This window comes from Ambystoma mexicanum, chromosome 5p, assembly GCF_040938575.1.
Source record: "Ambystoma mexicanum isolate Mex_15411 chromosome 5p, UKY_AmexF1_1, whole genome shotgun sequence".
Classification (NCBI taxonomy): domain Eukaryota; kingdom Metazoa; phylum Chordata; class Amphibia; order Caudata; family Ambystomatidae; genus Ambystoma; species Ambystoma mexicanum.
Window position 1 is genome coordinate 172435614 of NC_090930.1, and position 23972 is coordinate 172459585.

A 23972-nucleotide genomic window follows, 5' to 3' on the forward strand; every position below is an offset into this window, starting at 1 on the left:
AGCAATTAACTCTTACCACTGAACAACCCCGACTACAGGTAATAGGAAACCAGACATTTGGTATAAGCTTGTACTACACGATTTTGGTAGCATGTTGAGCAGCCAGGCTTATCTCAAGAGGGGTCAATGTGAGCTGTAGGGGAGTTGCACAGAGATTCACAGTGACAAACACTTAAACACACGGTTTCTTGAATAAACAATTATTAATTTATCAGTTAGAATAAGCCTTCCGTAGAAGGGAGCAATATAATAGTAACACACAAATACACTCCAATACTGTACACACAGTTTCTAAATCAGTAAAGACCCTTTTGGGATGGCCCACAGACACAACCTACACCCTCAGGTGACTTCAATAGGTAGGGTGCTGAGGGCATTAACATCTTTACTGTTGGCATTTAGAACACTCTTAGAAGTTGGTAAGAGGAAAAGGTGATTAGAACAAACAAGAGACAACAAATATTCTTAAGTAGGCAAATACTTTTGGATCCCCTAAGCAGAGTCATTCAGTATAATAGGCTAAGCCAAAGTCAATGGGCAAAAGTCTTATATAGGATGAAGCACCTCCGATAGGTGAGTATAAAAATTATTTGCACAATGTTTTAGAAGTCTGAAGAAAGAAGAATCAAATGTAGGGCCACAGGCCGTTAGACTTGTGAGTAGTAGAAGATGCAAGCAACTCTACAGCAAGAGGTAAGATCTCAGACCTTTTACAGTAGCTTTGTATTGAAGAACAAATGCAGCAGATGACCTCTGTTCCTGAGCAGCTCTGCAGATCTCAATGCATTTTGGTCAACGCTATTTCTAGAAGATCAATGAGAAACTCACTGGGGACCAATTGCGGGTCACTTCTAGAGTCCAAGAAGCTTTTCATTATGGGCAAAGACTCCAGCTTTGGAATATTGGAGTACAAGGACTCCACGTCCAATGTAATGAATATATTGATGAAGGATCGAAAGGTAGACCTTCTAAATCCAAAATTGCATCTGTAGTATCAGCCAGATAGGTTGCTGTGTCGGCCGCTAGTGGTTTAAGGAAAAAAATCCAGGTACTTGCCTAATGGCTCCAAGATAGAGCCGCACAGAGAAACAATAGGTCTTCCAGGAGGGTTAAAGCTATTTTTATGTATCTTTGGGAGGATGTATGTGAATGGAATCCTCGTCACTTTGATGGTAAGGAACTGGAATTCTTTTTCACTCAATATACCGATGTCACGTGCCCGAGTGGCAAGGACTAGAATCTCATTTCTAATGCTGTCCGTGGGGTCACCTCTGAGTCTGACGTAGAAGGAGGAATTGTTTAGCTGTTTCATCACCTCGGTATCATAATAGGTAGTCACAGACAATTACACCTCCTCCTTTATCAGTTTGCTTAATAATTATCGAGGTGTCTCCCTTCGTTTTTAGTTCTCAGTAGAATTTCCCTCCAGATCAATTTTTAACCTGTTGGTTTGGTTCTTTCCTTTTTCTAGGATTGACCATCCGTTTTGGGGCTACTTGCCCAATGTTGATTTCAGAATTCCGCATTATTGACATTCTGTGGCGCTCAACATCAAAGGAGTGCTACCGTCCTGAAGAAGACAGGCATCAACTGAAGCAGTTAGATGCGCTATCCTGTCGAATCTACCAATATGATGCTAAATCATTGTTAGGTTGACTCCAGACTATCTTGTAGTCTCAACGCTAGTGTAGACGACGAATGGCACCCCACTTCAATTAATTGTGCAATTTTTTTTAGGACAACATTTACTCTGTTCAAATGTATGCCACTAAGATCTGTGTTAGTGTTCCGCAGACATGCTTGCAAACACCTGCCCCTTTTTGAGTGATTCCCTTCAATCATTTAGGGTTTCAGGTGTTTCACTCGTGTGCACGCAGTGTGGATCACTTAGGCGGTCCTCCTGAAGGGTGTGATTAGCACTTTATCTGTGATGCACTTTAGTTGTATTATTTTTATGAGCTAATATTTAGTCTGGGCCTATGCAGATTTAATATACGTTTTTATTCATTTGTGTAATAATAATAATATAAATAGTTTATTAAACAAATCGTTGTTTGCAAAGCCCACCGCTCTGATGAGGGGACATTTCAGACTATATTCACGTCTCTGGAGATCCAGCAGAAAGCCCACAAAGTTTCATCATGATTCAGAAGACTGTGCACAGCATAATAGCTCTAGGTCACAGGGTATTGCAACCCGAACAAGGTTGCTGCACGACGTGGGATGGCTGAAAATGCAGGTTTGGATTTTTGTTTTCAGAGTCCCCAGGTCGATTGGAAGGAGGGGTAACAGCAGGCTTCGGTTACACAGCAGGCTTCGGTTACACAGCAGGCTCTTCAGTCGCTGGGTTTCTTCTCAGCCACATCTTCATCCTCCTCTTCGGTTTTGGTTCCAGTGGTCAACTACCTCTTCAGCTTCCAGGATCAGACTTTTATCCAGGAACGCAGCCAATCAAACAGCCATGCAGTATTCAAACTTGGGGGTTTGGCAGTACTTTCTGGACAGCCAGACTCCCAGTTTGAACTGGATTCTTGCAGTCAGGCTGAAGACAAAGGGCTGCAGAGTTTTGGACTCCTCTCTCGCTTCCTGCCTTCATAGACACTCTGCAACCTGGGTGGGGAATCCACAGGATTCCCCCCAAAGATAAAGTTAACAAAGGATTTTCCCACCCTGGAGGTTAGTGGAAGGAAGAAGAGAGGACAAGGAACACTAAAAATGGTGAAAAAAGAAGATAGGTCTTGGGAAAACTGCCTGCGACAAAGGTCCAACGAATTATTAAAAAGGTTCACTGCCACCAGCCATTAAATGTAGGTTTGTCCTTGTAACATAAATGCTACATTTAAAATGACAAAGGGGATACCAAGCATCTTCCCAGCACTCCACATAAGGTGGGAGAGAGGGGGGACGTGCTGGTCTCACAGAATAAAATGTAAAAGGGATCCAAAGATCCTTCCTACCCCTGGGAACTCTAGTTCTCATGAGATTAGGCAGAGAAAGTTAAGGGGGAGCACCAGGGGGAACCCAGCAACAATAGGCAGTATGTGCAAAAAGTTGTCAGAGGATAAAATTAAAAAGGCACTATGGAGTCTTAAAAATGACACCCATAAAAAGTAAAAGTGTGCAAAAAGGTTCCCACTGACTGAGGTATAGGGAAAAAGAATTTGCCAGTCCAGCAAAAAGGTTCTGTGGTTGACACAGGTCAGGAAGATTTATGTATTTATTTTATTGTTTGTTTGTTAGGCGCTTATACAATAAGAAATACTGTTTCGAAGTGCCCACAGGGCAGGGAGGGAGCAAGGGTGGTAAAAAAACAGCAAATCACAATATTTAAGATCAGAGGGGGGACAAAGGTAGAAGGGCCAAACCTAGTATACCTTTTGAGTACTCAGAATGCGCAAGTGCAGGAGGGAAGAGGGGTAAGTGCTGGGGAGTCCGAGCACATGGGTGAGCCACAGATTAAGCGCTAGGAATGTTGAGTGCGACAGGCACTGGGACCGCAGGAGGTGTAAGCGCCAACCTCCAGGGCGGTGGGTATTCCCGATTCCCTCACCCCAACCCTTTATATGGTGTCTTCCAACCCCCTATATTTTTCAATCGTTCTTTTCAGCAAAACATTATCGGTAAAAAACCCATCGAAAAAATAGCAGTCCATGAAAGACCTGTGTACCATGTTTGACATCAGGGATTCTGTAATGACCTCTACCAGATGTTTGTTTTACTGTCTGGTTCCATTCTCTCCCCATCCCTTGTCTCTATATGTAAATTGCCTACTGGACCTACTATGTAGATGGGAGTGTGAAGTGTCTTTTTATGACAGTTTAGTGTTTCTAAATCTACAGTAGCAACTTTTACTATGTGTGAGGTTTACTTAAAGTACCTATAGGTATGCATGTGTATGCAATCTAATAAAAGTGTATAATTTTAAGGACCAGTGTGGTGCAATTTCTATGGATAGATGAGTGGATCCATTATACCTTTGTGTCAGCCTACTTCCGCCTCATGAATGCTGTTCAGCACAATTTAACTCTAAGAGGTTTGGCATCCCTTTTGGGTTGGGCGTACTGCCACACCTTAAGGTGGATGTACAACCTTCAGAGGGTTGTACAAAAACCACTTTAACAGACATACAAAATGTTCAAACGAATTTGCAATCAAAGAGTTACTTTGTCTAAGGATTGATAAAAAAAAGCAAAAATAGCTTACCAGGATCAACAAGTGTCCGCTGGTAGATTTCTTTCAGTTTTTTACTCTTCACATTCCTGCCCTGTGTAAGATTACGGTACATCTCATAGCCAATGATAATGACACCTCCCTCTTTATTCCATCTGTGCAGCACATCACCCCTTTCTTGTGGGCGTTTAATTGTAGCAAGTTCATTGACCTAAAAAAAAAGATTGGCTAGATGAGTCTTTAAAACAATCAATGGCCTGCACCATTTTCAGGTTGCTGTGAGGGCACACCAAATAAGTGTCAATAGGCCAAACAGGCGTACGTACACCTATATTTTACCTTTCTGGTTAGAAAAGCATGTCATAAAGCATGTTCAGAGTAGGCTTACTACAATAAGTGTTTTGCATCAAGTTAATATACATCTTAAAAACTCATGTTCGACAGTTGCAAAAATGCCCTTGCAGTCAGCAAGAGATTGCATTCTTTTACTTCAAGCAATCATTCCCAGCACAGTTTAAAATAATGTGTAGCTCAAGGTCGTATTTAGCAGAAGAGATATCACTTCCAGCCCAGCTTTAAATAATACCTAGTCAAAAATGGTCAGTTTAACAGAAGAGATATCACTCATACCTCAGTTTCAAATAATAGTCATGGACAGTCTAACAGATGAAATATCACATAAAGTCGCCAATTACAGAGAGAAAAGAGGGAACTGCTCCCTTGATTCTTTATAATAATAATTGTTCATTTATAACATGCTTATTACCGGAGGCCAGATTCTAAGCGTTGCCCCTGGGCTTTAAAGACAAACACGTTGCCCCTGGGCTATCCTCCTGACCTAAAATGCAATGGTTGCAGGATTTCACTTTTCTGCGGTAGCATTGTTCATAGTTTTCAGTTTCTGGCTGTACACCCTAGTGCTGGCTGGTGAATTTTTTAATTGGCGGGGCAGAACAAACATCACCCAAATATGCCGGTGTGATCTAGCGATGGTGCCGGTACCAGTAAAGGGGTGTTAGGGAGCTTGCCACCCAGAGAATATGGTGCAAAATGCATATGAAATACCAAACAGTTATCAATTGGTTTTGTAATGTAAAGCATGATAAAACCCAATAGATGCAAGCCAACACTTTTTCAGGTTGCTTTTGCCCACAATAATTCCAGTATAAACATATTTTCATACTGGCAGCCCATACAATTCCATGCTGGCTGCATCAATATATGCCATTATTCCCATTTAAGCACATATTCATGCTTGCTACGTGCATAATACCAGTAATGATACCATAAGTAATCATGTGCACGCTTGTTCTGCCAAAATATGCAGTATTCCCATGTAAGAACATATTCCAGTTGGCTTTACCATTAAAAATGCCCTGCCACAGTATGAAAATACACCAAAACTGGCTGCATTAAAACGCCATTCTAGCTATATAATAAAACTCATCATGCTTGTTTTATCAAAGATGCTCGATACAAGATGTTATGCGACAGTAAGGAATGGTTAGACTGGCTGCACCAAAGTGGCAGTCTAGGTAGACAATATAATGTATCATGCTTGCTTTATCAAATATGCCTAATACAAATGGCGTACTATAATAAGAAACAGCTAGACTATCAAAATACCAGTCTAGCCACGATATACCACTTATGCTTACTTTATCAAAGATGTCCAATCCAAAAAATCATGCCACAGAAACAAAAGGCTAGAATGTGCACATTAAAATATCAGTTTAGCTACATAATCGCACTTATGCATGCTTTATCATAGAATCCCAGTAAAAAATGCCATGCCTGCCCTCTGGTTCCCCACAGCACCTCGCAAATACACAATCTGATTATGCATGCATGCGAGGTGCTAGGGGTCCCAAGGAGTGGGCATAGTATTTTTAATGGGTATCTATCATAGATGGGCAGTAAAATAAAATACCATGCTTGAACCTCTTGGCCTCCCAATGGCCTCGCAAGGGGAGCTGGGTTTAGCTGATGCACAATCCCCCTCCTGCAAAAATAAGCTCCACTTCCTAGTACAAACACACGTGCACACACATTCACACAACCTTCACACCCAGCATGCAGTCGCTCATTCACACGGACACACATCATCATACACTCACTTATTACACACAACACAAGCATTCACATATACACATTTAAATTAATGTTCCCTCCCAGCGCTCCACCTTCAGCAAAGCATGAGCAGGAAGCAAAGAGCGCTTCCTGGCTCATGCGAGTAAGAACTGGAGCACTGATGACAAAGTGGCCCGCTTTGTTTGTATGTGCGAGGAGGCACAAGGAAACAGTTACTTACCTGTAACTATTTTTCCCCAGCATGGGTCTGGTATGGTTTCACATGCTCATGAATATTCCCCGTCGTCAGACCGGGAATACCCGGTAAAAGAAAAAACTTTCATTTTCACTTACAAATGGTCTTTCTCCCTTAAGCCAATCACTGCTCTCGGGGTCATACTGCCCCAAGCAAATGACTGCCCTCTCCCCTAACCCCCTCAGCTGGCAGCCATTTTCAGATTTGGTAAGCATGTAAAGTGGCAATATGACCAAGAAGAGCCGCAAGAGGAAGGGTTTGAATGTGAATCCATGCCAGACCCATGCAGGAGAACAATAGCTACAGGTTAGTAACTTGTTCCTTCTCCAGCATGGCGTCTGGCATTGGATTCACATGCTCATGAAAAAAGAAAACATAGCAGTACAACATTACACAAACACGACAGGAGACAAGGCTCAAAAGAAGCAATCTCTTACCTCCTCACTAGGCTCACCTTCAAGCGAACAGGTGGCGCAGCACTACTTGGCCGACTCTGGACTCTTCCCTGGAATCCCGGTCGACGAAATGGAATTTCACGAAGGTGTGCGTCAACCTACATGTTGCAGCCCAGCAGATATCCAGCAGGGGCACACCAGACAGTAACGCCGTGTATCAGCGATCGCTCTGGTAGAGTGGGCTCTCGGACGGCCCCGGCGGTGGTCGGTTTGCCAACCGGTGACAGTGGGTGACACAGCCAGAGAGCAACCTGGAAATGGAAGCCTTGGACAGGGCCTTCCCATGGTTCACTGGACCAAAGTTCACAAAGAGCCGAGAGGTTTTCCGGAAAGCCTTCGTGCGGGCCACCTATAACTTCAGAGTTCTAGCCACATCCAGAGAGAGCAAAGTCCTTTCAGCCGGCAACAAAAGCATCAGAAAACACAGTTAATACCAAGGGCTCGTTTAGATGAAAGTCCTGATGGCACCTTGGGCATGAATGAGGGGTGTGTCCGCAGCACCACCCTTGTCTCGTGGAAAGTCAAGTAAGGTGGTTTACAGGAGAGGGCTTGGATCTCCCCCACTCGTCGTGCAGATTTGATGGCCACCAGAAAAGCTGTTTCCCACGACAAAAACTTGAGTGGTGCAGAATGCATAGGCTCGAACAGAGGTCCCATGAGCCTAGTAAGCACCACATTGACCTCTTACGCCGGGGCCAGAGCCTTCACCGGAGGGAACGAACGGAATAGTCCCTTGACAAATTCCTTGACAAATCAGTGCGACCACAAGGGTGGTCGCCCTGGGGATCTGGTGTAGCGGGAGATAGCCGCCAGATGAACCTTGATGGAGGTGTGTACCAGTTCTGATTTGGCCAACAACAGCAAATATTGAAGTATCTGAGGAGTCTTGAACCTCAGTGGATCGATCTTCCGAGAACGACACCAAACAGCAAATCTCATCCACTGGAGTCCGTAGAATTTCAAAGCAGATGATGCTCTAGCCTTGGCGAGAACTTCCTTGCAGTTGCCGGGAGACCGTAGCCACCGAATTCTAGCGCTGCAGGAGCCAGGCCTTCATGTTCAGAGACCATGGATCGTGGAGAAGAATGGCACCGCCTTTCCGGGTGAGAAGATCCGTGACCACTGGCAGCTTCACTGGTGGCGCCGTTGACATGCTGAGGTGGTCTAAATACCAGATCTGCCTCAGTCACGCTGGTGCGACAAGGATCATGCAGCACAGACACTGTTTGAGTAGACTGATGACTCGAAGTAACAATGGCAATGGAGGGAATGCCTACAGAATTCGTCCCCAATGCTCCCCTTCTTGGGAAACCTGCTGGCAAACCTCTGGCACTTGGTGTTCGTCACCGTCGTAAACATGCCGATCTGGGGATTGCCCCATTTGCAGAACAGATTCTCCTCTAGGTCCTGCCGAAGCTCCCACCCGTGGCACGAGCGAAATTCCCTGATCAGAGAGTCAGTGACAATGTTCTTGACTCCTGCCAGATGAAACGGGACGAGGAACATCCCCTGAGCGATGGCCCAATGCCATAAGTCCAGCGCTTCCTTGGAGAGTGCTGGGGACATGATGCCCCCCTGCTTTCTGATGTAAAACATTGTGGTGGTGTCGTCGTTAAAGACCCGCACCACCTTGCCCTTGAGGGATGACAGTAACTATTTGAGGGCCCGAAACAACGCCCATAGCTCCAGCACGTTGATGTGCAACATCTTTCCTCCATAGCCCTCTGGCATGAAGACTTCCGGTGTGGACTCCCCATCCCTCCAGGGAGGCGTCCGTCGTTCGTGTTTCCTGATGTGGTGGGTTCTGGAAATCTGCGCTTCCAGACAGATTAGAGCGCATGCCCCACCATCCTATCGCCCGATGGAACACCTCGTCGAGAAGGAGCTTGTCCTGGAAGCTTCCGGACACTTGAATCCAACAGGCGTCGAGGAACTCCTGCAGTGGCCGAATCCGTAGCCTGCAGTCTCGGATGAGGTAAATGCATGACATGTCGAGCAGAGACTTGATGTCCCTCACTGAGGCGATCTTCAGAGCGAGCAGCTGTTGCACCTTGCCCAGGATGGCCGCCACTCTCTCCGACAGTGACGCCAGGCACGACACCGTGTTGAGTCGAGAACCCAGGAACAGTGCATCCTGCGATGGAGTCAAGCAGGACTTTGCATAATTCACCCCAGATCCGTCAGCAGGTGGACGGTCTTTGCTGTGTGGTCGACGGCGATGATCCTGGAGCTAGCACAGATGAGCCAAGCGTCCAAGTAAGGGTAGACGGGGATTCCTTGCATTCGCAGATGTGCCGCCACCAGCGCCAGGCACTTGGCGAAGACCCTTGGCGCAAGCTACAATCCAAAAGGATGGCCCTTGAATTGGTAATGCTTCCCCTGTATGACTAAGCACAGAAACGTGGGGTGTCCCTTGTGAATTGGGAAGTGGAAGTACACATCCTCCAGGTCCAACAACGATAGAATGTCTCCCTCTTCTAGCGGTCCGAGCACATGCTGAAAAGTGACCATTCGAAACTTCTGGGACTTGTTGTATTTGTTCAGTCATCGGCGGTTGAGGATGGACCTCCGGCTACCAGTTTTCTTTCTCACAAGGAAGTAACTTGAGTAAACTCCAGAGCCCGTGCACCGCTTTGGGATGAGCACTATTGCCCCTTTCTTTGGCATGGCCCAAACCTCCAGCAGAAGCTGAGGGACTTGGGTGTCCTGACGGGCCACAGGTGGTATTTGGGTACACTTCCGTTGAAACTCCGGGGTGTGTCCGTGGGCGAGAGCGTCCAGCACCCAACGGCGGATGGAGATGGTCTTCCACACGCTAAGTTGGCCAGCCGTGGTGTACGGGTGGGGTCCCGACGTCACGGCCGGTTCATTTCTGCTTGGACTTTGACAGGCCGCACTGGGGACACTGGCGACGATGTCCTCCTCCGAAAGCCTTGGAACGATCCCGGTTGGTCTCTTGGGCCGAGTAGCGGGGGGAGGCAGGAGGGGTTGGCGGTAAGAAGAGGAACTCCCACCTTAACCCTTGGCAGAACAGGGAGACTTGCCTCCTGAGGATCGAAATATCTCGATGGCCTGTAGAGACTCATTTACCTTCAGCCTTCCCGAACAGATTGTCCCGGTCAAAGGGCATGTCCAAAACCATCATCTGGACGTCCAGTCGAAAGTTGGTGGCTTTAAGCCAGCCACGACGACTAAGGCAAATGCCATTGCCCATCTGGCGGAACCCCGCATCGGCGATGTCCGTGGCCACTGTGATGGCGTGGTCCAGGATGGGAGCAATCTTGAACCACAGCTCCCAGTCGTAGCGCATTACAATAGCAATAGGGATCACACGTCGTTCCATGGCATCTAAATTTTTCCACTCGCTGTCCATAGGGGGGACGCTGCTGAGGAAGAAGCACCAGACTACTACTACTTGGCCGCCACCGAGACCGGTGACCGTTGGGCCCGCAAGCACTTGGGCGCAGAGTCTGCCACCCTGTACTTCTCAAGGCAATCCCTCTTTGCCGGGGCCGTAGAAGGGTTCTTCATGAGAAACAGGCCCTCATCCCAAATGTCATTCAAGAGTGGAACCGAAAGGATGGTCTTTCTCTTCACCTCACGACTACAATAAGCCCTCCCCTTCTGGAGCGAGCTGGAAGAGCTCCAAAGCTCTGGAGATCATCGTGTGAAACAAGCCTATCTCTTCTGGCGGGGTGTATCTGGGAGGTGGTGACGGGAGGTCCCCCATCCCACTGTCTTAGTCTGTGGCCGTCATCGTGTCAGGGTCCATCTCATTCCTCAGGGGGTAAGAGGGCAGCAAGGGGTGACAAGCAGGCATTGGGTGCCTTTTCCTCTTCTTGGCTGGCGGTTCCCCAGTCGCCAAAGGGCTGCGGGAGAGTCAGCCTGCATAATAGGCTTCCTCATCTGTATCTCAGAGACCAGAGTATGTAGCGTTGAGAGAATGTCCATAGAGAGTTCTCTAGGCATCAGCTGAGGCAGCGGAGGCAGAGGTGGCAGCGGAGGCAGAGGTGGAATAGGAAGCTGGGGTAGAGGGCCCAGGCCCTCGTTGGTCTGCGGTTCTCCATCGCCTTCCTCAAAGGTATCCTCGCTGTCACCTTCGTCATCGGCGCCCTTGTTGTAGGGCCTGATCTCGATGTTGTCCTCCTGGATGGTCTGAAGGTAGACAAGCTCCTCCTCCCAGGAGATATCTGTGCCCTCGAGGACCTCTGCACCTTCCCTCCAACCCCTTCTCATCGTCCAGTGGGGACGGTCTCTGGGAGATGACCGGCAACTTCTTCTGCGGGGTCTTCTCTGTGGGATGGAAAGACGACTCCATCCTGGCAGGGAGGGACACTCTTGCCTTCGGGGGTGAGCCCTGCGGGTCCGCCTTCGCAGTTTTCAAGAGCAAAGCCACCACAACCTATATGGAAGGCAGGGCCTTCGTCGGGTGTACCTTGGCCTTCATGGTCAGGTCCGGTCCCTTGTTCTGCTTGGCCTCGGTCATCCGGGATGCCTTGTCCTTCTTAGCCTTCTCCTTAGGGGGAGGGTAACAGCCTCGGCCCCCTGGGACTTCTCCAGCAGGTTGGTCTTGGACTTCTCCTTCACCGTCTCCGGGGCCACCCTGAGTGTGCCCGGATGGTCAGAACCCACCCAGTGCAGAGGCCTTGGTCTGTAGCCATTCCTTCAGCCGTCTAAGCCGATCCTTCATCGTGCGGGTCGAGAGTTCACAGCAAAACACACAATCTTCCTCCTTGTGCATCGGGAATAGGCAGTAAAGGAATTGGGAATGTTTATCGTCCATACAATCATTCCGCAGACTGCAGTCGGTCCAGAGCTTGAAAGGAGGGGATTCCTTCTTCTCGTCCGACATGGCCAATGCGGTGTAGGCATTGAAGAATCTTCTGGAGGCCTCCACGAAGAAACTTGATAAAATTTGCCCTGGAGGGGCACTGAGAAGTCCAAAAAACAGGTCCCCGTAAATCGGAAAGGTTGATTGATGCAGCACAGGTGCTCGATTGACCATAAAATAGAGTAAAACTCTTCCAAAAAGCGAAAACGGAGAAAAAAAGCCAGAGAGCTAAGCACAAGGACTTCCAACAACTGAACGTGCAGTAGAGGAGGGGCTTAGGTAGAGGGCAGTCATTGGCTGGGGCAGTATGATCCTGAGCTCAGTGATTGGTTGTTAGGAGAAAGACAGTTCAGAAATTAAACTGAAATAGATTTTTTCTTTACCGAGGATTCCCAGCCTGATGACAGGGAATATTCATGAGCATGTGAATCCATGCCAGACCCCATGCCGGAGAAGCAAAACACTGCCGGCTTTGCAGCCGAGGGAGTGCTCAGTGTTTACACTGGGCTGGCTCCTTGGCTCCTCCATAATGGGCGAGGTGGCCCGTGGGTCCTATTATGGAGAAGCCGCCACTGATGCACTGTATATGAATCTACACACAGGGTCAGTGTAGATGGAGATTAAATACTGTTGACTTTGAAGTCATGTACATGAACTGCACTGTTAATGCGGTCATTTTGAACACATTATGGGATCCATAGAAATGTCCCACAATAGAAGGCCACCATGGTTGCTCAGCAGGTTCAGCGACTGTTGCTAAGATGGTATATATTTAAAACTGGCTGGACAATTGCCTTCCTATGCCCCTGTTAGGGAGAATTCTCTGTAAAGGTTAATTTCCCAAACCTAGTGAGTCCCCCAGCAGCTTTGCTGGATTTTTGGGGTTTATTTTATTCTCCTGCTAAGAGCGAGACTCTTTTCCTCCCACTCTTAGACATGATTTGAGGTGTTCCTCTGACTTTTTATGTGTTCTATGGGCTATGGGGTCCTTTACCCCATAGGGTTTCATGTGTTTTTGATACGTGGGTTACACAGCACCTCCGTGCAGTAACGCAGGGGTGTCGTAGCGACCCCCCCCAACATAGACTCCATACCCTGGGACTGACTACTGTCTCCCAGGGCATGTAAAGTCATCATTGGCTTTACTAGTCAAATTGTGAACAGAACCAGAACAAACCATCATATTGTGGATGTACTGGTCGGGGCAATTCGATTGCCCCGGGGTCTGTTGTTCGAGGGGGAGCTGTCCAGTCCCCCCCGACTGAGTTTTGGCTGGTGGCAGTGGATACTACTTTTTATATTCGACCGCAAATATATTCCCTCGGGATTTTCCTATTGTTGGAGGCTACCACTTTTTAATATAGCCTCGAACATACCGCCGGTTTATTAAATTAATATAAATTCACTGGTTGGTATTTTTTGCCGGAACTTGGTTCCAAAATGGCTTTTGCGTTCGCTTCTGTGATTCTAACCCAAGTCGAGCCCTTTGTTCACTTTTTGGCGGGCCTCTCCACAGAAGCCTCCAAAAGTGGTGCCACTCTGTCTGGGTACCACAGGTGGTGTGGGAGGGGGTTTAGGCACCCTGGACTGAGTTGCCTCGGCAACTCAAGTCGCACTCTTGTGTGATTGGTCCAAGTGGTGAGCCGCCCGGCTCACCACTTATCATGTTTGAGTGACAGCTAGGCTGAATGAATGGGGGTTTTCTGCACAAAAGCAGGGTTTTGGGGACTGGGACTTCAGACGTGGCCACAGGACCTAAAGAATCCTGAACCGTCTTTCCCGACGACAGAGCCCAGAGTCTTCTTCCTTTGACTGGTGGGGATAACCAGTTTGCCCGTCTTTTCGCCTTCCTGGACCATCTTGTGGCCGCCTTGCCCGTGCCAAGCACCTCGGCAACCAGAATACCACGGTTTACCACTACCACGAAGAAAAGGGCGGTACCTTGTAACCGGGAAACTCTGCGGCTGGTTTCTTCCCTGGCAGTGCAACGACCTTCAGCTTTCCTCCACGTCGAGACCTCCTCTTCCTCTGGACGAAACACCGACTTGCACCCGCTGCCAGGAACAACTGCCCCCGCTGGAGCATTCTTCCCATCTTCAGGTACTGTGCCCCGCCTGGCTTCCCTTGCGACAGATCGTTCGGGGTGACAGTAAATCATCGACTTTCTAACCTGGGTTGGCCTGGGGCCCGTTAACTAACTTTTCCTGACTTGATCTCAATCTTTTATGAACTATCTAAAAAGACTCTTTGGGCATAACCCCACTGTGTGATCCTGGACACATTTCGCTTGCTCTCTCTAAGAGTGGGCCTGGCATTTGAACTTCCTTGTTCTCCAGTAGACTTTGCCTAATCTGCCTCACTGTGGTTCTTTGAAAAGTATTGAAATTGTGTGCTTTCATAACTTTGCCTTTTACCTCCCTTTTTCTATAACTTATTAGAGTGCCATCTTATGTTAATCGCTCACCTCTGTCTAAAAATAAGTGGTGTTTCCCACTAAGACTTGTCTAATAAGTAATTAGGGATTATATATATATATATATATATATATATATATATATATATATATAGTAGTGACTGTGTTGAATGTACTTACCTCTGTGTGCTAGTGTAATTTACAAGTGTCTTTAAATAGATAATTATATACTTTTACACCAAAGCTCTGGTCAGTGTTTGCTTGTGCTATTGTATCACTGTACCTATTGTGTATACTCTATATACTGCCGAACTCATCTTGAGAGAGGTCTGACTGCTCAGCCACAGCTAGCAGGTAAATCTGGGTGGTACAGACTGCTACCAATTGGGTTTACTGCCTGTAGTCCTAAATCTTTTGCAGTGGTCCCGAAGGGAACTGCACAGGTTTCTGCCTAACAGCCCCCCTCTAAGGACACCTCTGATTGTACTGATAAAGCAAACTAATAGAGGATCAGCCATTTTATTTTCTGAATCTATGTAGTGAGTAAGAAGAAAACCACATATACAAATTGGATTCTCTTTTACAAGGGGTCAGTAATGCAAGGATGACAACTGTTTGAAGATCTTTCAAAATATGCCATTTCATTGTACAAGAAAATGTATCAAAACGCCTCACTTTCCCTGATGAAGAATTTGCTGCCTAATCTAAAAGCTAATGGAACAGGATAACAGGCCCTCAGACTAAACAACAAACATCAATAAAAGTTATGGCAAATCAACAGAACATAAACAATATGTGCATTTCCTAAATCTTCTGAAGTCCTGGGCGATTTCCCTTTCCCAGGATTTAGGGTCACTTCATCACAATATTCAAACTTGGAAAGGCCATGTCTTAACTCTGTCGTTAAGGATGTAACGTTAAATCAAATGTTCATCAACAAAAGGTTCCAATGGTAACAATCTCCTCCTTTTACCAAAAGTTGCACTAGCAACACATCTCCTTTTTGGTATAGGTTTCCACTTTACACTTGAAGCAAAATAGCTCCAATTGTAATCTTGGCCATGTTGCTCTGTCAATACCACAGAAAGATTTGCCACAGTTCAAAAGAAAATGCAATATCCACACTGGTAATGGTACACAGTCCTTGAAATATGGTTTCAACAACCAAAATGGTATATTTGTCCAGATGACTTCGTAATACTGCTTCTTCTACTTCAACAACTTTATTTCTTCTTATTTTACCATAGGATCAGTCACCTTGGTTTCAATAACTGTAATGTATTGTATGGGAGGATTGGTCCAAGAGACCCCCCTCCCCTGCAACTCCTCCCCCTTGTGAAGTCCATGGCTCGTCGGGGGTTCCCCCTGCCACCAGGGCCCAGGTGGTGGGTGGACCACTGGCTGAAGACATTGACCAAACATGCTGTATTAAGCTAGGCCCTGGAAACCATCTTGTGAAATGAAAATGGCATGAGCCCTGTGCGCCGCAGCGCGGCCCCCACCCTTGGAGAGTCTCACTTGTCCCTGCGGCCGCAGCTCCCTGGCAGATCCACTGCGAGCCCGTTCCCACGAACAGACGGACATGAGCTTGTGTTAGATGCAAACACTAACATTTCACCTTCCGCAGTGTATCACTGTTCCCAGCATGACCCAGCCAGCAGGGCCGGGGTGGAAAAGAACTGTAAAATGGTCCCCTGACAAAAAGCAGAGCCCCCAAATACTAATGAACAAACTACCTGTGATGAAACTCTTCTCTCCATGACCTTTCTGACTAAAAACATGTAACCTCCATGAAGATGGCAGAATGTGTGCTTATATGGCATTCGGGTTGAAGTACCCACATCCCCGTAGCTATGCTTAAATGGTAAAAGTGTCCCGGGGTTTTCATGTTATATGTTTCGCCAAGAAGACTGCACCCCAAGGTCCCATGCCATAACTGAACTACTGCTGCTAGAGTGCAAAGGAAGACAAATACAACCCTATTGGGAGCTCATGTAAATGGTGCACGAAAATGCACCGTATGTATGTCCAAGCTCACCATGTGTCACCGCCATCAGTCTTATTAGCCGGTTGTTCCTGCGTGCTCCACCAACCTTACTACTACCTCGCTTACCGCGCATGTATAGAAATGTAACAAAATATTGTGGTTGTTAAATACTTAACATATAGGTAACGCATCTGAAATGGCCATGTAAAAGGCACTAACAATATTGAAAACATAAGCTTTGAAAAGACTCAATGAGTAGTGTATATTATATGAATGTTTATGCCTCTTCCACTTAAATCTGCAACACACGAGGAAAATACCTTTGTGGGCATATCCAAGGCCATTCCCCCTTCCTCCCCATTGAAGTCTGCCAGACGGAAAAGCAGAGGCCTGTGCTGCTCTGCTCCACCTCCCCCAATTCGGCTGGAGCCGCTTCAAACATTCACATCCCCCCCGCAGCACCCAAGGCCACAGCCTGCCACCTGAATTATTTACAACCCAGCAGTAAACCCTGGCCATAAACACAGGCCCGAAGGCGCCCTTTCTTAGGCTCCACGACCCACCGGCTCACCTTAGGTTAATGGCCCCTGTACAATTAGGACACCCAATATTATAGCAACACTACAGGAACACATTCATAATGACTTCTAACGAGACATGATAACTCGGACAGCTCGTCCCTTGCCCTGAGACCCAACCTCGCGACCTATGATACCCGGTCAACAGGACGATGGAAACCATGTATTAATGTATCACCAAAAGACCCCACTCTAGGTGCATTCCTCCTATGTTGCATTAACCTGTAGAATAACCTATTGGAAGATTTACCGGGGAAGATAATATTGCAATATTGAATGACTGTGGTGTGCGTGGCCTTAGGGCAGAAAGCCAGGAAAGACGTTCATCACTGACACTGGTCACGGCTGGCACAACACCACCGTCCGGATGAACCCAGCTGATCTGCCCGGCCCACGAGGGTAACCAGTGACGTCCACCAACCACGGCAAACCACATCACAGCGGCACCTATAGTTAGTCGTCGCCACCCAATCCCCACGAACTTGTGCCCCCTATAGTATGTAGGTTCTTATGATGCTTTTTGTAAATATATACGCCTGTCCTTGCTATTGTCAGACAGAGCGCTCTTGGAGTTTGCAGAGTCCTTTGCATGCCCTATTCTGATTGATAAACTCCCATTTAAGCTCACCTGCACTTTGTCCTAGCCTTATTCCCATCTTGGGAGAGTCCATTATTGTCTCTCATTGTGGGGAGGATTGTGCTATCTGGGGGACGCTCGCCTTCAGTATCATCTAGTGACAACTAAATGTACCTCGGGAGTTTCAATACTTTGGACTACTGCCACAACTTCACTGACTTTTAGACTAACATTGGCAAGAGAGCTTTGACAATACTTCAACCTCTTCAGGTAGGCTAGGCACTTTTCCTTCAAACTGTTTTCTTCAAAGGGGCTGTCTCTTATCCTCTCTTTTCCTATCGTCAACAATGGTAACCTGTGTTTGCCTCCAAGACTCCGTTCCCCCTGGCCTCCACAGACTTGGGCATTACAGGTTTAGTCTACTTCTGAATTTTTCTTCACAAGCAGCCATTTTCCCTTCCCCAACTTTACCTGCACCTTTCCGCCAATGGGCTTTGAAAGCGTTAGCTTCCTACGCAATCAAGAAGCCTTTTCCTCAATACGCGTGTGTTACTTTTCCATTGTTTGAAGAATCTTTAATACAGCAGTCCACTTCTACTAACTGCAAATCTTACAAAAGTGGCAAAGGAGCTGGTTACTGTTAGCAGCAAGGCTTGCAGAATGCTTTAGAACGCTATGCTTCACTAACCGGCTTCTGAAGCATTTTCTCTGCGGGTCGCATTGCTTTCCCTACTTCTACTACAACTTTATTTTCAGGTGTGTGCTATTAGCCTCTATTGCCTAACTAGTGCAATGGCTACTAACCTTAATTGACTGACTTTGCCAACTACATGCCGCCTCAGGCCTCTTCCTTGTCTCAGTCCCTCTAGGACTTATAGGTTCTTTCCACAAAGTTAGGTTTTAGTATATTTGAATTATTTTTAATGGTCGGTTTATTTCCCTTAAAGCTATGAAGAGAGGGGCTATGAAGATTAGCCTTTACAGAGGAAGCTAGTTTATTAAAGACAACATTCCCACACTCCTTTATTGTGTACCCTTGGGTTTGAGGAACAGTTGCAGTGTGTCTGAGTTGTATGCATGAGTATTCCCGCCAGTGGATCTGATTGGACCACGGGGGGCTTGTGGGGGGGGATGGGTGTGTCTGTCCAGTCCTGCTATTGGGAGTTTCGGCTCTTACCTGGCTTTTAGGGTTATCCAGTAATATTATCGCCATACATATGGTTGCTGGGAAAAGGCAGTTGCGACTTTATATATGGTGACCATATATATGGGGTTGAGGGGAGCAGGGGTTTCCACCGCATGTTCAAGGTGATAATGTCCCTGCAAACCAAGGCCATTTTTTTGCAACATGTTGGTCAGATGACATTTGTGCAGGGACATTACCACATGGAACCCTTTTAGGTTAAGACGAGGAACCCTGCACCCACTCTTGAGAGAGCCTGAAGGAGCCAAGACTACTGTCCTGCTGCGAGACCTGTAAAGAGACCCAAGACCTGTCTGAAGTGTTAGGACAGTTTTTCTGAAGTCCAATTTAGGGCTTAGTGAAACCATTCAACTGAGGCAGTACAAGACTCCACTCTTAGTATAAGGCTGTACAACCTGAGTTCATGGTAGCGTAGACAGAACAGCCAGGCTTATCTTAGGAGAGAGAGAGGGCTGTGGAATTAGTACAGATGAATTTGTAATACAAATGGTACAAAAACACTGAAACACTATGTATTGTAAATAAAGGATTAATTTAAATACAGGTAGGCCCAGATAAATCTAGGGGTAAATCAGTACTATCGCACATTGATCACAATTATTAAAACACAATGCTATGCTTGAAGATTCACAGACCAAAGCTTAAACCTTATTTGGAACACAGAACAGTAGTTCTAGATAAGTCAAACTTTTCATACACATTCAGAATAGATCACACCTATTCATGGGAGGTAAAAACCAATGGTTACTTTCAGATTACAATTGACTAATTCAAGCATAATAGACCCTATCAGTTGGACAGTGACTCTCAGTAACAAATCACATAGTCAGTCAACTGGACAGTGTACATTTTGTGAATAGTGGAACACTTATTCCAGGTACAGTATACACCTTAAACTACTTTTGTGATAACTCACAGTTATACTAGGTGAGTAAAACCTAAGGATGTAATATTCAATTAGAGGTGCTTTTGAGATCACTGAAACACAGATTGAGATAAGCGGTAACCCTGGTCACTTATTTTTTGGATGGCACACAGCTAACACAAGCCAACCCATATACTTTTTTAATCTCACAAGGAGTCCAGGTTAGAGCTTTCCCAGCTAAACAAGTAATTTATGTATGACTTATGAGGGACAGTTAGAACCCAAGATTCACTCTGTCTACAACAGCACAGGGAGAGCAAAACCCAATGTTACACTTTACTGATTGAATACAAGTTATTCTAGGTAGGTAACCTAATGCAGACTTATTCTGCACCGGCTAACAGCAAGTCAGAGGAAGCAAGACAGTTGTTGGACACTCATACAATTATCCTAACAGGAATAATTTGGTGAAATCAACACATTAATTTTGGGAAGAGGCACAACCTAATCACAGGTGAGTAATATACCTACACATCTACTTTCTATTAGAATGGCAAAACGGTTTCTAAGCAAAGAAAAATGTTAACCATACTTTTAAGAATAGTGCATCACACATCCAAGGTAAGTAGGAACATTTCTAACTGTTCACTCTTAGAGTTACAGTTACCAACCAACTCTTTTACAAGTAAGTCACTTTTAAACTCATTTTCTTTTCTAGGCAAAAGGCCCAATCCCTTAAAAGTATTTCCCTTGTTCTTGGAATACATGTGTTTCCAGTGGCAGTGTCTAGTGTCCAACAGGCAGTGTTAGGATATGTTCTTAAGTAGTAGAGTTCCTTAGGAAGACTGGGCAAACGGGTGAGTATTTTACTTTAGAGTTAGAAGAGGGACCAGGGGCTTCACAGAAGATACCCTCTCAGGATTCTAGCAAAGGGGCTGGGTGCACTGGACTAGAGGCCTCCCAATCGCAGAAAACACCCTACAGCTACACAGAAATCCTAACTGACTTAAGCCAACACAGTACCTCAGCATTGAAGAAGATTTAGCAGCAGGAGGACATCAGGATCTGCAGCCAAATACCCGGTCAGTGGATTCCTTGTCGTGGTGACTGAAAACAAGACCTCAGAAGGAACTTTGATCAATGGAGAAGGCTCTAGGCAAGGTTTTCCTCGCGGCTGAATGCGATTATGCGAATTTGGCGCCTTTTTAAGGAGCACAGAAAAACGCAGTTGAATTCTCGTCGTTACAAAGGTCTAGCACTCTGGTGAGGGGACTTTTCAGACTTGATTCGTGACTCTGGAGGCACTAGGATGCCCACAAAGTTTCAGCAAGATCCGGAAGACCGTGCACTGCACGATGTCTCGAGGTCCCAGGGTATTTGGGTATTATAGTCCCGCAAGGTTGCAGCAACGTGTGGGATGGCTCAAAATGCACGTCTTCTTGGAGTCTAGTTGTAAGGGAGAATTCTCTTATAAGGATAATTTCCCAAACCTAATGAGTCCCCCAGCAGCTTTGCTGGATTATTTATTTATTTATTTCTCCTGCGAAGAGTAAGACTCTTTTCCTTCCACTCTTAGGCATGATTTGAGGTATGTCTTTGACTCTTTGTGTGCTTATGAGCTATGGGGTCTTTTACTCCATAGGGTATCATCTATTTTTTGTGAGTGTTACACAGCACCCTCAGTGCAGTAACACAGGGGTGTCCTAGTGACCCCCAAACAGACTCCATACCCTGGGACTGACTACTGTCTCCCAGGGCATGTAAAGTCACCATTGACTTTACTAGTCCAAAATTGTGAACAGAACCAGTACAAACCATCATATTGTGGAAGTACTGGAAGGGGTTAATTCGATTGCCCCTGGGTCTGTTTCCAAGGGGGCACTGTCCAGTCCCACCTTGTCGAGTTTCTGGCTGGTGGCAGTGGTTACCATGCAAAATATTCCACTGGAATATTTCCTATGGGATTTTCCCATTGATTTTAAAAGCACCACTTTTTGGTGTAATGTTAAAGATACCGCCGGTTTATTTATTTAATATTAAATCAGCGGTTCGGTCTTTTTGCCAGAACTCTTTTCCAAAATGGCGTTTGTGTCCGTCTCTGTAACTCTAAACAAGGTTGAGCGCTTTGTTCCACTTTTTGGCGGGCTTCTCGACAGATGCCCTCCAAATGGTGCCACTCTGTCTGGGTTCCACAGGATGTGTGGGGAGGGGAATTGGCACCCTGGACTGTGTTGCCTTAGCAACCCAAGTCGCACTCTATTCTGATTGGCCCGGTGGTGAGCCGCCCGGCTCACCACTTAGCATGTATGAGCGACAGCTAGGCTGTTGAATGGGGGTTTTTCTGCAGAAAGCAGGGCCTTTGGGACTGGAACTTCCGAAGAGGGAAGAAGCTGAGCCATCTGCAACGACGACACCACCAGTGGAGCCCTGCTGCAATGAACTCACCACTTTCCCAACGACAAGAGAAGATGTTCTGCTGGGCGAGTCTTCTTCCTTTGAGCTGGTGGGATCAACCAGTTTGCCCCTTTTACCTTCCAAAGACGTCTCTTGGTCGAATCGCCCGTGCCAAGCACCCCAGCGGCCGGATAGCCAAGCTTCACCACTTTGACCACGAATAAAAGGAACGCACCTTTTAACCGACGAACTCCGCGGCTGGTTTCATCCTTGGGCAGTGCAACGACTCCAAGTTTCCTCCTCGACGAGATCCTCTTTTCCCCTGGTCGAAACAACAAACTGCAACTACTGCCAGGAACAACTGCCACCGCTGGAGCTTCCTCTCTCTTTAAGGTACTGTGTTCTGCCTGGCCTCCCTTTCCACGGATTGCTAAAGGTGACCCTTAAGTCCTTGGCTTTCCAACTGGGTTGGTCCCAGACCTTCTAACTTTACTTCTTGAATCAACCCAACCTCTTTTGAACATTCTGCAAAGACTTTTAGTGCATTTTAAACTGTGTGACCTTGGGCACATTTTGCTTTTCTCCTTTTAAAGTGGGCCTGGCCTATGAACTTTGGCTCTACAGTGTATACTACCTTTTACTCCCTTGCTTTGAACTTCTAAAAGTGTTGTGAACCGTTTTATTTTTATGCCCTGCCTTTTTCTCTCCCTTTAACTTAACTATAAGAGTGCCATCTAGGTTACGCGCTCACATCTGTTTTAACAAATGGTGGTGTTTTAACTCTGACTTGTCTAATAGTTATCAAGGGAGGTGTCTATACTTTACCTGACTGTGTTTTAACTTGCTTTGAGTGCTAGTGTATTTCCTAAAGGGTTTTAAATAAATTATATACTTTTGATACAAAGCTCTGGTCAGTGTTTGTTTGCTCTACTGTGTTTTTAGCCCTATTGTGTATTGATTGATTGATTTATTTATAGAGCGCCTTACACTAAGGCACTGTACAATGGAACAACTTAATACAGAGTAACAACAACAGATAACATTGGGAGCAAAAATGACATCTTGAATCATTCAACAACAAAAGCAGTGCAAAGAGCAATTAACTGGGGAGGGGGGAAGTGGCATGGGAATAGGATTGGTGGGGGGGGCAGCAGAAGGATAGAATGAGCGTAAATGGAAGGGGGAGAGAGGAATTAGGTGAGGAAAAGAAGGGGGAGAAGAGAGGGCAGGGGGGCATTCAAGGTGGAGAATGGAGGAGGAGGGATTTGAGGGAAGTGCGAAATGAGGAGAAGGCCGTAGAAGAGCGGATTGAGAGGGGGAGAGAGTTCCAGTGCAGAGGAGCAAGGAGTTGGAAGGAGCAGAACTGGGAGGAAGCGCATACTCTTGTACTCATACTTGTGTATACTCTATATACTGCCCTACTCTTCTTGAGAGAAGTCTGACTGCTCAGCCACAGCTACCAGGTAAATCTGGGTGGTACAGACTGCTACCAATTGGATTTACTGCTTACTCCTGTAGTCTTAATCTTCTTGCAGTGGTCCCCAATGGAACTGCACAGGATTCTACCTAACACTAGTGGGTCTCACCAGGCTCTGGGTCAGGGACGTCGTTTTCGGAGTCCCCAGGTCGATTGGAAGGAAGGGCTACAGAAGGCTCAGGTTACACAGCAGGCTCTCTGGTCGCTGGAAATCGTTTCAGCTGCTTTTCCTTCATCATCCTCTTTGGTTTCGGTTCCAGTGGTCTACTTGTCTTCAGCTTCCAGGTTTGCATTATTTAACAAGAACTATAGAACAACTTTGGCATTCTCTCCCTGCATTTTACAACAAGGGGCGGTCTGGTTGTCCAATCAGGACAGCCAGCCGCAGCTCTGGGATTTGTCCCCATTCAGGCCAGGAGGAAGACATAGGGCTGTGGAGTTGTGGATTCCTCCCTCGCTTCCTGCCTTCACAGACAGACTGGAGCCTGGGCGGGGAGTCCAGGGGACTCTGTCACAAGACAAAAATCATACAAAGGAATTTTCCACCTTGGATGTCAGGTGAAGGAAGGACAAGAAACACTAAAATGGCGAAAAAAGAATACAGGGGGCATTTTGGTAAAATGAGCACCCTCGGGTGCCTTTACTGCAGGTGTGCACAAAGCCTGCGGTAAAGGTGCACCAAATTAATACAATAT

The 23972-nt window shown here is 46.4% G+C and overlaps 1 protein-coding gene across 1 annotated transcript in view; it reads right to left on the minus strand.

Annotated features, from left to right (window-relative positions):
- ATRX (ATRX chromatin remodeler) overlaps window positions 1–23972 on the minus strand; it is a 2430811-nt gene that overhangs the window by 938595 nt on the left and 1468244 nt on the right. The window contains exon 19 of the mRNA XM_069612585.1: window positions 4204–4381. Within this exon, the coding sequence (XP_069468686.1) occupies window positions 4204–4381 (178 nt within the window). The remainder of the gene's footprint in view (window positions 1–4203; window positions 4382–23972) is intronic.